Here is a 13,121-nt window from a genome sequence, read left to right as displayed (position 1 = left end):
CCTGCTCGGCACTTTGATTCTGCCCCCACTTCAGTCTACCCTGAGTCTGAGCCACATGTATATATATGCCATTGAGAACTCTCACTGTTTGCTGGATTCTTAGAGACAATAGTCTCATTCAGCTCTGGGACCAAACCATGGATCCATTTGGTCCCAATAAATCTCTCCATTAAATAAATTATTAAATACTCTCTAATCTCTATCTTGCTCAGTTTCTCTGGCATTACAATCATAGTAGTTATTATATAATTACTGGATCTAGAAAACAGCAAAATAATAAAAGCTTCACAGTATTTTTCTAATTACCATATGGAGGAAAAGGAACCTATACATAAAAAGAGAAAAAAGGTGCTTAAGAAAGAGATCAGAGTAATTGAAAGTAAGAACATTGCATTTACAGTCAGAAAACCTGGCTTCAATTGTTGGTTTTGTAAACATAAGCCATTATAATTCATTATTTAAAAATTCATAACCAGAAATAATCTTAGAAATTATTTAATGTAGAGGGCTGAAACTCTTGAGTCATTGCAGTGAGGTTGGTTCAAGCACTTAGGGGTAATTACTGATTGGACAATACTCTATGGCATATGCTTGGAAAATGGTCCTTCCCACTATCCTGTGCTGGCTCAATGATTGGTGTATACAGAGGATTGTAGGAGGGACTAGAGGGTGGAGTAAGACAAGTGAGAGTCACTCTTTAGCCGTAGAGGAGGAAAAAGATGGTTGTAGAGATTCTGTTTCCATCCTGTTCATTTCTATCCCCAAAACCAAGAATAAAGACTAAGGACTTTTGCTTATCCTGACTCCGGCTGATTCTGGGGTGTCCTGGGTGCTAGCATAGTCACCACAATTTAGGACAATTTTCACATTTATAAATGAGGAAAATGACTTAAAGTCCATGAAAACATCTTCAAATCAGTTATCTGCTCTCTTTTCCCCCCAGATATATCAGAAACAGATATTTGTAAAAATTCAGAGCCTACTTTGTAAATTGTCTTGAAAATTATTTTTTTTCTTCATGTGTAGAAGAATTACCATCAAATCTTCTCTTCTTATATGGGGTCAATAGTATCTCTGTAAAATATAAGATTTAGAAAATGGTTAGAGTATTCATATGAACAATTACTTATTAATTTTATAGTGTAAAATATGTAAAATACATATTTAATATAGACCTATATTTTACATTGAAAACTTTAGGCAAGTTTTTTTTTTCCCTGAGGCAATTGGGGTTAAGTGACTTGCCCAGGATCACACAGCTAGGAAGTGTTAAGTGTCTGAGACCAGCTCTGAACCAAGTTTTCCTGATTTCAGGGCTGGTATTCTATCCACTGTGCCACCTAGCTGCCCCTAGGCAAGTTGTTAAGAATTTTTAAACTATCCAAAGAGACTAAAATTATCCCCCAGGGCTTTTTAAAAATCCTTAACTGCTCAGAAATAATTTTTCTTTTTAATAACTTTTTCCCCCTTAACTTTAATGTAATTCATAGTTTAGAAGCTAAATCCAGTCTAAAAATTTTATCATAAACACAATTAAAAGCTGCTGAATTACTTTTGTTAAAGATAAGTGATTTCCTTAGGTCACTTTTATATCTATCTTCAGCTTCCAGAATGACTTTGTGGCGATCACATTGGAATGGGCAAGAGTGCAAGAGCCTGCTAAAATTTCTGCTATTCAAGGATTTTCCTACTTCTATGCAACCTAAAAAAAAATGATATACAGATGTTATAAAATAGCTAATTACAAATCTGAATGCAAAATATTATCGTTAGGATAGTAACTATAGCCCAATCAGATACTTAATTATGTTTATTATTAAGTGAATGTGACCATATGTTATGTTTGTAGATAATTAACCAACATTTACTGAATACTTATTACATGCCTAAAGCTGTGGAGAGATGTATAATAAATATAAAATAATTATAGCCATCTAGAATCTATTTGGGAAAATAATGCAAACAGACATCAAATAGCCAGAATGCAAATGAGTGCTAAATTCTCATAGTAATTAAAAGATTGAAGTAGCAGAAAGATAAGAATTAAAAGAATATATTTTATATATAGCATTTTTGGAAGGAGAAGAATGTTGAGAGTAGTAGGAAATGATTAGAATGGCATTGGGGCTAAGAAAAAATAAGAGAAAGATCTTGAAAGTCAGAGTTTAATTTTGATGCAAGAGGAAATGGGAAATTATATGTTCTTAAGTACTAAGTAGCATGATAAAAGTGGTATTTTAGAAAAATAGTTTAGAATTATGTGATATTGATTAGCTGGGAAAGAAGCAGAAAGACCAATCAGAACTGAAAGACTGTAGAGATAATAATCTATTCCAGTCCCCTCAGTTTATAGATAAAAAAGCTAGAGATTGAAAAAGGAAAATAACTTGCCTAAGTTTACAAGAAATTTTCAAAAGAAAAACACAAATTATCAAAAACTACTTGAGAAAATGTTTAAGCTATTTAATAATTACAAAAATTCAAAATAACTGAAATACTACCTTATACCCATTAAAATAGTAAAAACCCTTATAAATAGTAAAATTCAATGCTTTTTATGACAATAGTACAGTGAAAGATGAGCAATGGATTTATATTACACTATTCCAAATTCAAATTCAAAGGTGGTTAATGCTATAGGAAAATAGCTGCTGGAATTGTGAATTGATAATCTTTTTGCAAAATTACTTAGAATTATATGGTGAGATTTATAAATGTGATTTAGCAATTGCATTAGAGATCTGCATTAAAACTGCTACTGATGGGGAAGGAGAATTATTTGTATGGAAATATTTTTTGAAGCATTATTTTTTCTAGCAAAAAACTGGAAATGAGTCAGATTCAGTACAAATGGGGAATGTTTTTAAAAATTGTAACATACCAAATGAAACAATATTTGTAAAGCACTTAACACTATACATAACATAATAGGGGCTTAATAAATATTTCCTTCCTTCCTTCTTTCCTACATGAATAAAATAATGTTGCACCATAAAAAATATAAGTTTGAAGAACATTAAAAAATATGGAAAACATGTAAAGTGATGTACAGGTAAAAGAAGAATAAAAAGAATAATATATACTAATTACAAATTTAAAAAAAACAGAAGAAAGTATAGAAATATATTTAAATAGAAAGGAAAAGGGGTATGTAAACAAAAAGGCTAATTGTTACTTTTTAAAGTAAATTGTCATTTGCTAAATAAAATGTGAACAATAGAAACATTTTATGTATACCTTGGTTCTGTTATTATTGTTTTGTATTTTTGAAGATTGGTCCCTAATGAGGATTGTCAGTTTTAGGTTGGAAATTACTTTCATAGAAAAAATGAAAATAAAGGTCTAGAGTGAAATGAGTCAGGATATAAATTTGAAAGCTGTGAACATGCTGGTTCTCTAGAGTTCAAATAGTGAAAGCAAATGATCTCAACTAATGATGATTTATTGAGAAATATCACTAAAGTCAAGGAAGAGTTCCACATAAGTATTAGATTAGCTAGATGTTGAGAGATCCCTTCTAATTCTGTGATTCTGAATTTGTGAGTTTCAAGTAGGAGGGAATCATTAAATAATGATTTTATTATAAAGGAGTTGAAGAAGGTGAGAACTGGGAAAAGGCCACTAGTTTTAGCAAAAATATAAAAAATAATCTTTGAGACATTAGGAAAGGAAGGAGAGTTACTTAGGGACTGAGTGGCTAAGAAGAGAAGATAGCAGGCAAACCCACAAATTTGAAGATTTTTTTATGGTGAAAGAAAAGTGTGAGATTGAACAGAAGCAATAAGGGGTAGCAGGTTCAAATAAATTTCTCTTCCTTCCTTCAAACCCAAAAGAGAGCAGAGACTAATATATATTTGAAAGTGGAAGGGACAGAATCTGAAGACAATCCAATCCATTCTACAATCCATGAAATAGCAGCTCTAAACTAGACAATGTAACTAGGCAACAAGAAAACAAAGATAAAATTTAAGTCTCTATCCTTAAGGAATTTACATTGTATACGAAGAGTGAAGATTCTAGAAGAAAGAAATGATCTGAACTACAGCATATAAAGACTTGAAAAAGACCTCAGAGATTAATGAAACCAATTCCTTCATTTTAAAGATAAAGTAACAGGCCAAAAGAAAATACATGACATTCCAAAGTTGCAGTCAGGTGGAAGAAAAGGTATGATTAGAATTCTTGTCTTCCAACTCTAAGGATTCCAAGTGAGTGAGTTTTTAGAAAATGAGGTAAAATGTGGGGTCTAGAACACAGGGAAATGTATGTTTAGAGAAGATAAAAAGGAAATTGTTATGAGAGGGATGAATATATGGATACACTGACAATGAGATATTATGGTATGATGAAGGTAGGCAAAGAAACTCATGCTGGATGGTATTGATCTTCTCTAAAAACAAGAGGCTGAGAGAATATGGGTTAGAGAGAGAAGTTAGTGTTTTAAGAGAGATCAGACTAAAAATTAAGGGAAGTATGTTGAAATGCCAAAGAAAAAGAAATTTAAATGTTTACTATACATTGTTACATTATTTGCTAGAAATAATAAAAGTTTTGTATGTGTGCCTCAAGTGTTTACAGAACAATCCAGAACATATTGCTTTACATTAGGTCTCAAAAATATTTTTTTAATTGTTATTTAATAAAGTGATGCTATACACATCAGAAAGAAGACAATTATTGAAAAAAAAAAAAAAGTAAAATGAACTCTGTTCTTTGACTCATTGGCTCAGAAAAACCAATGATCAGTTCTCCATGGCTTTATATCAGAGATAAGGGAGGTATTTGAGAAATTCCCGCTCCTATTATGTTACACTAGATTTTTTGTTTTGTTGTTGTCTAAGTGACCAGTGATACTCAGAGAGAAAGAATTGGCAAGAAAAATAAGTTTAGACCAGTCTGTTTAAAAAAAGTTTTAAATTTGGGGCTAAGGGAAGATTTATTTTATATGTTGAAGAAGAAAATTGAAATTTGGCAGCTCTGCAAACAAAAAGCTAAATAACTAGAACTGTGTTAATTATGTTAATTGTTTTTTAAAATTACCTGAACACCTGAAATTCAATGTTTTAGGATAACTGTCATTTCCTTGAAAAATGGAAGCTTCTTTGCTGATTATGTCCGAACACAATGCAAGTGGATCTGAAAAGAGATATTACAAAACACAATATTTATCCATATCCATGATAACAAAAAGGGCTTTAGCATTTGTAAGAGTTTTTCTTCCCCCCTCACAAATGTACTGAAGTGCTCACCCCACTGCTCAAATAGAGAGACAAAGTTTTAGAAAAAGAATGATCCTCCCAGACAGGGATCAGAACAGTGGTATTAGGCCATTGTTGAGGGAAGGGAGCAGAGATACATGAGTATTACTATCAATTACAATACCCAATTAAAGGTTTTGGTTTAAAAAAGGAAATTAAAACTTTGTAACTGTACCTGTCACTTGTGTCTGATGCTTTCTATTTTTGACAACTGGAGCTGGACTTTTATAAACTTGTTCACTAAAAGAAGGGTATTAAAAATAAAACAGAACATTAGCAATGACAGCAAAGCACTTGTTATGAATAAAACAGAATAAGAATCTTCAGTGTTTAGCAAGCAGAAGATTAGCAGTAGGCAGAGCATGGACTGATAATATGGATCTGGAATATTTTGTAAATTCAGTGGCCCTGAACACAATCTTTAGAGTCACTGGCAAGTCTAAGATATTCAGAGGAGAGAGAATAAAAATAGAGATAAATGAGAAGGGGAAGTTAAGAAAGAAGGAAAAAAAGATAAAAGGAGGAAAAAAAACCAAAAGGAAAGAAGTACATAAAGTTGAGAGTATTAACTCTCTCCTTTTAGCCCCTGTTTTATTTTCAGAAGAATCTGGAAATGAAATTAGCATGGATGAGTGGGAGAAGAAGCAAAGAGATCAGTGAAGAGGCTATTAGAGAGATCAGAGACCAATTAGATCAGTCCCAGGTGAGGAAACTGAGACTGAAAGATAGAAAATGGTTTCCTGAGGCAGAGGAAGGTCTGCCTGCCCAAGCTCTGGATGACACCAGCAGATCAAGGGAGGATAGAGATTTAAAAAAAAAAAAAAAGCAATTGCCACAAAAAGACCAAAGCTTTGGTGAGGCAGGTAGAGTCACACAGGAGCCAAATTTTGGAGCAATCCCCAGGTTTCCTCCTTTCACTCTGAACTGACTCATCTATGCCTGATTTTCCTGTTCATTGAAGCATATGTGGGCTTTGGTAGCCTGAAGACTAGCCTGGCCTTTATGTTTACTTGGATTTAGCTCCCAATCCATAAAATGCTTCTCTCAAGGTTACTCTTACTCTGGCTCCTTGTTTGCCTAATGAATAGTATACACAGAACCGATAGTTACTTCCAATCAACAAGTACTTTAGGTGATATTCAACAGAAACTGTATGAGAAGTTGCTCACCCTCATGGAAAGAAAACCTCCTTCTCCCCAAAACAGGTGAATCTAAACATATTATATAGGTTAGCCACCTCAAGTGTGAGGGAAGCTATTAAAAGAAACTGGGCACTAGAAAGGCCTCACAATTGAACTAAGGCTAAAAGAGAGGGATAAGAAGGTGGGTATGTTTGAAGACTCTGGCCACCGTGAGAAGTAGGGAGGCTAGAACAAACCAAATAGTGTTTTCCTCTTGATGCTCAACATTTTAATATAGGGAAGATCAAGTTAAAATGAGAGAAAGGAAGGGAAATGATCAGAAAAAAAAATTCAAGTGGTACCTTCAGAACATGCATCTTGTCAGGACATTGAAAGGAGTGGTCAGGACTTGCCACCATGACTATGTCTGGAATGTGAGGTGGTGCAGCAAAGTGAGTACTGGATGCCAGCCCTTCAGCTTACCACTTACCCTAACATACCCTTCAGCTTACCACTTACGTGACCCTAATCACCACCTCCGACTCTAAATCCAATAAACAATACTTCAGCATCAGTTGATAAAACTACTTCCTCCTCCTTGATTTTGCCCACCCACCAGCAACAAGGAAGTCTTCTTGGCTCTTATTTGAAAAATTGGAGACAATAGCCAGGAAAACACACACACACACACATACACACACACACACACACACACACACACACACACACACACAGCCAAATAGATAACAGTTAACAGGAAAATTCAAATGGTCTGACTAGGGACTAAAAATTAAGAAAAAAAAAGTTCTAGATATACTCATGTTTTAAACCTTGCCAAGTCATGGGAATACAAAGGCAAAAATAACAGTTCTTGCTCTCATGGAGCTTGCACTTCACAGGGGTAGAGAATATGTACCTATATAAATTTAAGCAAAATAAACAGAAAATGATTTGGGGAATAGGAAGGCTCTAGCTACTGTGGGAATTGGGAAAGGCCTCATGGATGTCATTATTTCAGGTATGAACTATGTACATAAGAGCAAAGAAAATTTGTTTTGTCTAATGCCCACAAATCTCTCCCCCTATAAGGAAGCATCTTTGAGTAAACATTGCTAAACTGGCTCTGATTTAATGGCTTCATTGATGCCTATTCTTCCCTAGATTAGGGAGATAAGCCATGAAACCGTACCAGCACAGTTAGTTGTGAGTACCCCAGCTTCTACTTCCTGTTGAGGATTCTGTGCTATCACTTCAATCCCTGAAATGATGTAGAGCCTCCAGAAGCATTTAAGGGTTTTGCCAAACTACCCAGAGAGAAAAACCAAGGAGATAAAAGTTCTCCATTGTTGCAGATACCGATGTACAGTGGGAAGGCCAGCCAACATATCAAAGACACACACTTAAGATGATGAGCTGGGCCAGAATTTAATAAGAGAAATGGGTGAGCAGGATTAAATCTGGGAAATTGTGCAGTGCTTTCAATAACCCCAGGCTTTTTACAGAAATAAAAACTAATCTTTGTAATGCCTACAGGCTTCCAATTATGCCATAGGGTTATAAATCATGGAATACTAACTACAGTCTCTGAGGAGTCAAAATTAATAGTTATCCAAAAAGCAAAGGAGAGGTGCCTAGTAGATATAGACTGCAGCATATTTTTTGTTCAATCACTTTTTAGTTGTGTCTGACTCTTGGATGAGAGTCAATTGTTTTCTTGATACAGTTAGTGGTACAGTTTGCCATTTTTTTCCTAGCTCATTTTCAAGATAAGGAAACTGAAGCAAACAGGGTTAAGTGATTTGCCCAGGATCATACAACTAGTGTCTGAGAATACATTTGAACTCAGAAAGAGGAGTCTTCTGACTCTGGGCCCAGCATTCCATGCATTGCACTGCTAGCTGCCCCCATAGGATATTACCAACTATGAATTGATTATATAACCAAAGCTACACGAAATATTAAATCAAAGTATTATGTGATTAGAAAAGGGGCTGAATCGGTCATGTGATAAAATGAGCAGATTATAAACGGAGAGCCCACAAACTATACAATACCAAGTGATGTCAAATGATTTAAAGGAAAGCCCCCAGAGTGTTGGAGGGAGAACTGTGTCACAGAAGGAGAAAGGATGAGTGGGTTGGGATCTGCACAGGTGCCGGCAATACCAAACTCCGTGACATCACAGATCCATAGAAGCAGTCAGAATGTGGGATGTGTCACATCACAATCACACATGGCTGCTTCACTGCTTTTGGCTGAGGGGACCTTTTCTATACAATACCTGGCTTGTAGGTTCAAAGCCCTTTTCTCACAGATAGCTCCTTTGCACGAGCTGTGACTTCTGGGGGCACTGGCAGTCGATGGCACACAGGTGGTGCTCATAGCGTTGGCCAGCCCACCTTCTTTATCAGAAGTGCTGATTGGATTTGCCTTCCCACTCCACACTGGGTCCTGGGACTCATGCCTTGTAGAGGCTTCACACTGCTCTGTAGCAGCTGGCTCACAACTCGGAGGCTGATGCTGCTTTTGGGGGCACTTTTTTTCCTCACTAGCACCTATGTCAGTGCTATCCATCCTAGAGTGTTCTGATGTATTTTGGGTATTTAAGTTCCCTGGAAAAGGATCACCAATCAATTCTATTTTTTCTGTTTCCTCCTGTAATAGAAAAAAAAGGCAATTAAATAATTCCAAGAAGATATATCCATATTTTGCTTTTCCTTACATCTTCTATATAAGAAATAGGCAATTCTGCAATGTATAACAGAAATACATTTTTATAAGTAATGGGAAGGGCTCCAAGTCTTGTTAGCTGTGTGACCAAGGACAAGGCGGCACACCTCTCTGAGCCTGTTGCCTCACTTATACCAGGATGATGCCCATGTTCACCTTTCCTATCTCACAGGTTGTTGTGAGGTGAGTGCTTGATAAAATGTAAAACCCCGATGGAATGGGAGCTACTCTGTATTATAAGGGGGAAGCTGACTTCTGCTAAATCTAAGAAGGAGCTTCCAGACAACCAGAGATGTCTACCAGTGCTCTGGGGGCCTACAAGGTACCAATCCAGAAAATAGAGGGATGCACAGCGAGCTCTATAGAACTTCTGCAGAAAGTGCTCCTGCCAAGCCTGGTTCAAGGTCTTAACCTTCAAAAATATCTTTTACTTTCTTTCATTACTTTCAGAAATTGGGGGGGGGGGGAATGCAGAGATTTGTTTGTTGTTTTAAATAGTGACTCAACTTCTTTAAATGAGAGGTCTGGGCCCTTATACCTAGCACACCCCAAGGGCTTACTGCCTTATTTATCTTTGTGTCTCTCCCAGTGGAGAACAGTCACTGAGAATATGGGTCTTTTAATGAACATTAAAGCAAACCCTTTTCAACCTGGGCAAAAGCAAGATTAATGCTTTGACTAAGGGTATATTAACACTAAAGAAGAGGAAGAATAGCTCTCTCTTACATACAGACATTCACATATATATATATATATATATATACATACATATATATGTGTGTGTGTGTGTGTGTGTGTGTGTGTGTGTGTGTATAGATATAGCTAAGTAAGCCTCATAAGGTAGTATGGAGACTATAAGCTATGAAGACTGAGGATGCAAGTTGGAATTCTGTCACTTTTACCAATAAACAACTTAATCTTGGGCAGACTAGGATGACAAGATCATCTCTAAGGTTCCTACTAACTCTGAATGTATGATCCTTCCATATGTATTTAACACACATGCACACAGTATATTCACGTACTCATGCATAACCATATGCATACCTGTAGGTATACATATAGTGAAAGATTTAAATTATTTATTTAATTCTCATTACTAATTCTTCACTTCTCTCCTCTGAAAGTTTCCTTTTATCGTGGTCTATATTTTCAAATGAAAAGTTTTAATCATGTTTTAGATGCTCATATTTCTCCTACTTGTAATGGACTTCATCTAGAAAGGATTTTTGCCTCCAATCTCAACAAAATCTTTTCAAGAAGTTTTATGTTACTAAAAATAATGGCTGACCTCATTTTCTTTATTCTCAAGCTGTTTTATTCTGTGAAAAATTTCTTTTGCTTTCTTCCAGAAGTCTTCAATATTCCTCTCTCTCACTTTAAATTCTTTCAATTGTTGTGCTTCATTCATATCAGAAGAAAATGCTTCTTGGTTTAGAGATAATTTCTCTGCTTTTATAAAACAGAAAAAAGTGGATAATTTATTACTTACTACTAAGTTTAATCATCTTAGTGATTTAACTAGACAATAAAGCCAAAAAAAGTTCAGCTACTCATCAACCACCTTTCCATTTTACATTAAACATCTCAATAAGCATTTAACACGTGGTTATAGTACACAGAATACTATTTAATGGGAGAAGGAGATAAAACACTTTAGATAAGACAAAATTTATTAGCAAAATGAGATATATATAAATAGTTATGAGACCAAGTCATTCTCAAGTGGTCATATTTATTTGTGACTTTTATTTTTCTTTCTTGGGGGAAATTTGGAAATGAACATGGGATAATGATATTATTTCAAAAAGGAAGAAAACAAAGAAAGAGCATTAATGAGTTATTAAAAAAATAAACAGAAGAGAGCAAAAGGAAATTCAGGAAAAAATAAAAACAGGGCAATGTTGAAAGTGCTATGTTAAATTTAAATTATACAGAAAAATATATGTAGTGGGAGAAAAAGAACTTATAGGTAATAATTCAGTTTCATATAATTTCTCTTTTTTTTATTCTTTCCATGTTGAAATGCTTTTTATTACTGGTGTTCAATAAGTCCTTACAAAAAAGAAAATTGTTTGAAATGACACAATAATATATGATAAGTACACTATAGAAATGGTTGTAATGAAGTCTGAGGGGGAAAATCATTATCAACAACAACATCTCAGAAAGACTTCATAGAGGAGGAGGCATTTCACAAAATCAAAGAATCTCAGAATTAAGAAGAACTTCAGAAGTCATCTACTCTAGCCTCAAAATGAACCTAAATATCTTCTTCTTCTTCTTCTGTTTTTTTTTCCTCTGAGGCAATTGGGGTTAAGTGATTTGCCCAGGGTCACACTGCTAGGAAGTGTTAAGTGTCTGAACTCAGGTCCTCAGGACTGGTGCTCTATCCACTGCACCATCTAGTTGCCCCAGTATCTTCTTTTAAAAGAAACTATTGTAGACTTGTGATGGAGAGAGCCATCTGCATCTAGAGAGAAATCTATGGGGACTGAATGTGGAGCATAACATAGTATTTTCACCTTTCTTGTTGTTATTGTTGTTGTTTGCTTACTTGTTTTTTTTCCTTTCTCATTTTTTCCCCTTTTTGATCTGATTTCTCTTGTGCAGCATGATAAATGTGAAGATATGTTTAGAATAATTACACATGTTTAATCTATATTGGATTGATTGCTGTCTAGGGAAGGGAGGAGGATGGGAGGGAGGGAGAAAAGTTTTTGAAAACTATCTTTGCATATATTTTGAAAAACGAAAAGCTATTATTTAAAAAAATAAAAGAAATTAATGCTATCTTTTATTTTCATATCATCTTCATTTCTAAATATAGCTATCCTTTCCCCCCATATCCTGGCAAACGTTATAACAGAAGATAGTAAAGGAGAAAAAAAAAGCATCAACAAAACTAAATAACAAATCAATTTAGTCTGCCTGTATGGGTAATGTTCTACAAACCACTGACAATGAAGGGAAGTGCACTTTCCTAGAACATACTTAACAAGTGATCATTCAGCTCTTATCTGAACAAGTCTTCAGAGAATGAGGTAGTGAGTGTGAGAAATCTTAGAGAGATAGCCCATTCTACTTATAATTGGATAGCTCTGATTAATTGGAAATTTTTTCTGATAGCTTGAGCCTACATCTTCCTCTTAGCATCTTCCACCCAAGCATTCAGGTTCTGTCCTATGTGGCCAAGCAGAATAGATAATCCCTTTTCCACATGTTATCTTTTAAAATGAGAAGACAACTGCCATGATTCTTCCTAAATCTTCTTTTCTCTGGAATAAAGATCCCCAAATGCTTCATAGGATCCTATAGAATTAGAAGAAATCAATATCTTTAACAAACTGAATTCCAAAGAACCCTCTCATACTCAGATCCTCTGACTCCCAAGTCAATGTTTTTTCCATCACATTATGCTCAGATTAATACAATGCTTTGAAGTTATTAAGGCTTTTCTTCCTTACCACCAACATATATGCAAATAAATCTTTATAAAACCAGGAAGAGTGTTTGGATTTGTTTTTTAACTCAAGAATAAACTTACTGATTTTTTTGCAGTTGTACAGCACGAAGGTAGCAGCTTTGTTTAGTTCCTCATTCTGTGATTCAGTTAAAACTTGGATCATTAATGGAAGACCATTGTTCTTAAACAATTGAAGCTGATTCTCTTCTATAAATGGAATATATTATTTTAAATAAAATTGTGACAATAAATTATTTTATCATTAAACAATTTAAACCACACTTTAATGTTTTATAACAGAAATATCAAGCAGTTCCAAGAATTTCCAATAGATCATACAGAAGATTTCTTCTAATTAAAAATGTTGTTCACTAAAATTACAAAAAAATTAAAGGAAAAAAGTATACCTATATACATATATAATATACATAATCTTTCCTCTAAAAATATGTTATCAAATGATAACATTTTACTTTTGAACATAAATGTGTGTATTAAGTTATTAAGATTATTATTATTAAGGTTATTAAGATATATTTATACTTA

At 34.5% G+C, this 13,121-nt stretch overlaps 1 protein-coding gene across 1 annotated transcript in view; it reads right to left on the bottom strand.

Moving 5' to 3' along the window:
* Nucleotides 1-991: 991 nt before the first annotated feature.
* Nucleotides 992-13,121, bottom strand: part of TERB1 (telomere repeat binding bouquet formation protein 1) — a 36,810-nt gene continuing 24,680 nt past the window's right edge. Inside the window, exons 10-16 of the mRNA XM_051973543.1 lie at nt 12,657-12,782; nt 10,401-10,561; nt 8,661-9,034; nt 5,434-5,498; nt 5,041-5,136; nt 1,553-1,702; nt 992-1,074 (exon numbers count right to left, since the gene is read on the bottom strand). Of these exons, the coding sequence (XP_051829503.1) occupies nt 1,004-1,074; nt 1,553-1,702; nt 5,041-5,136; nt 5,434-5,498; nt 8,661-9,034; nt 10,401-10,561; nt 12,657-12,782 (1,043 nt within the window). The 3' untranslated portion in view covers nt 992-1,003. The remainder of the gene's footprint in view (nt 1,075-1,552; nt 1,703-5,040; nt 5,137-5,433; nt 5,499-8,660; nt 9,035-10,400; nt 10,562-12,656; nt 12,783-13,121) is intronic.

This window comes from Antechinus flavipes, chromosome 2 (assembly GCF_016432865.1).
Source record: "Antechinus flavipes isolate AdamAnt ecotype Samford, QLD, Australia chromosome 2, AdamAnt_v2, whole genome shotgun sequence".
Taxonomy (NCBI): Eukaryota; Metazoa; Chordata; class Mammalia; order Dasyuromorphia; family Dasyuridae; genus Antechinus; species Antechinus flavipes.
This window is presented reverse-complemented; position numbering and strand designations above follow the sequence as displayed.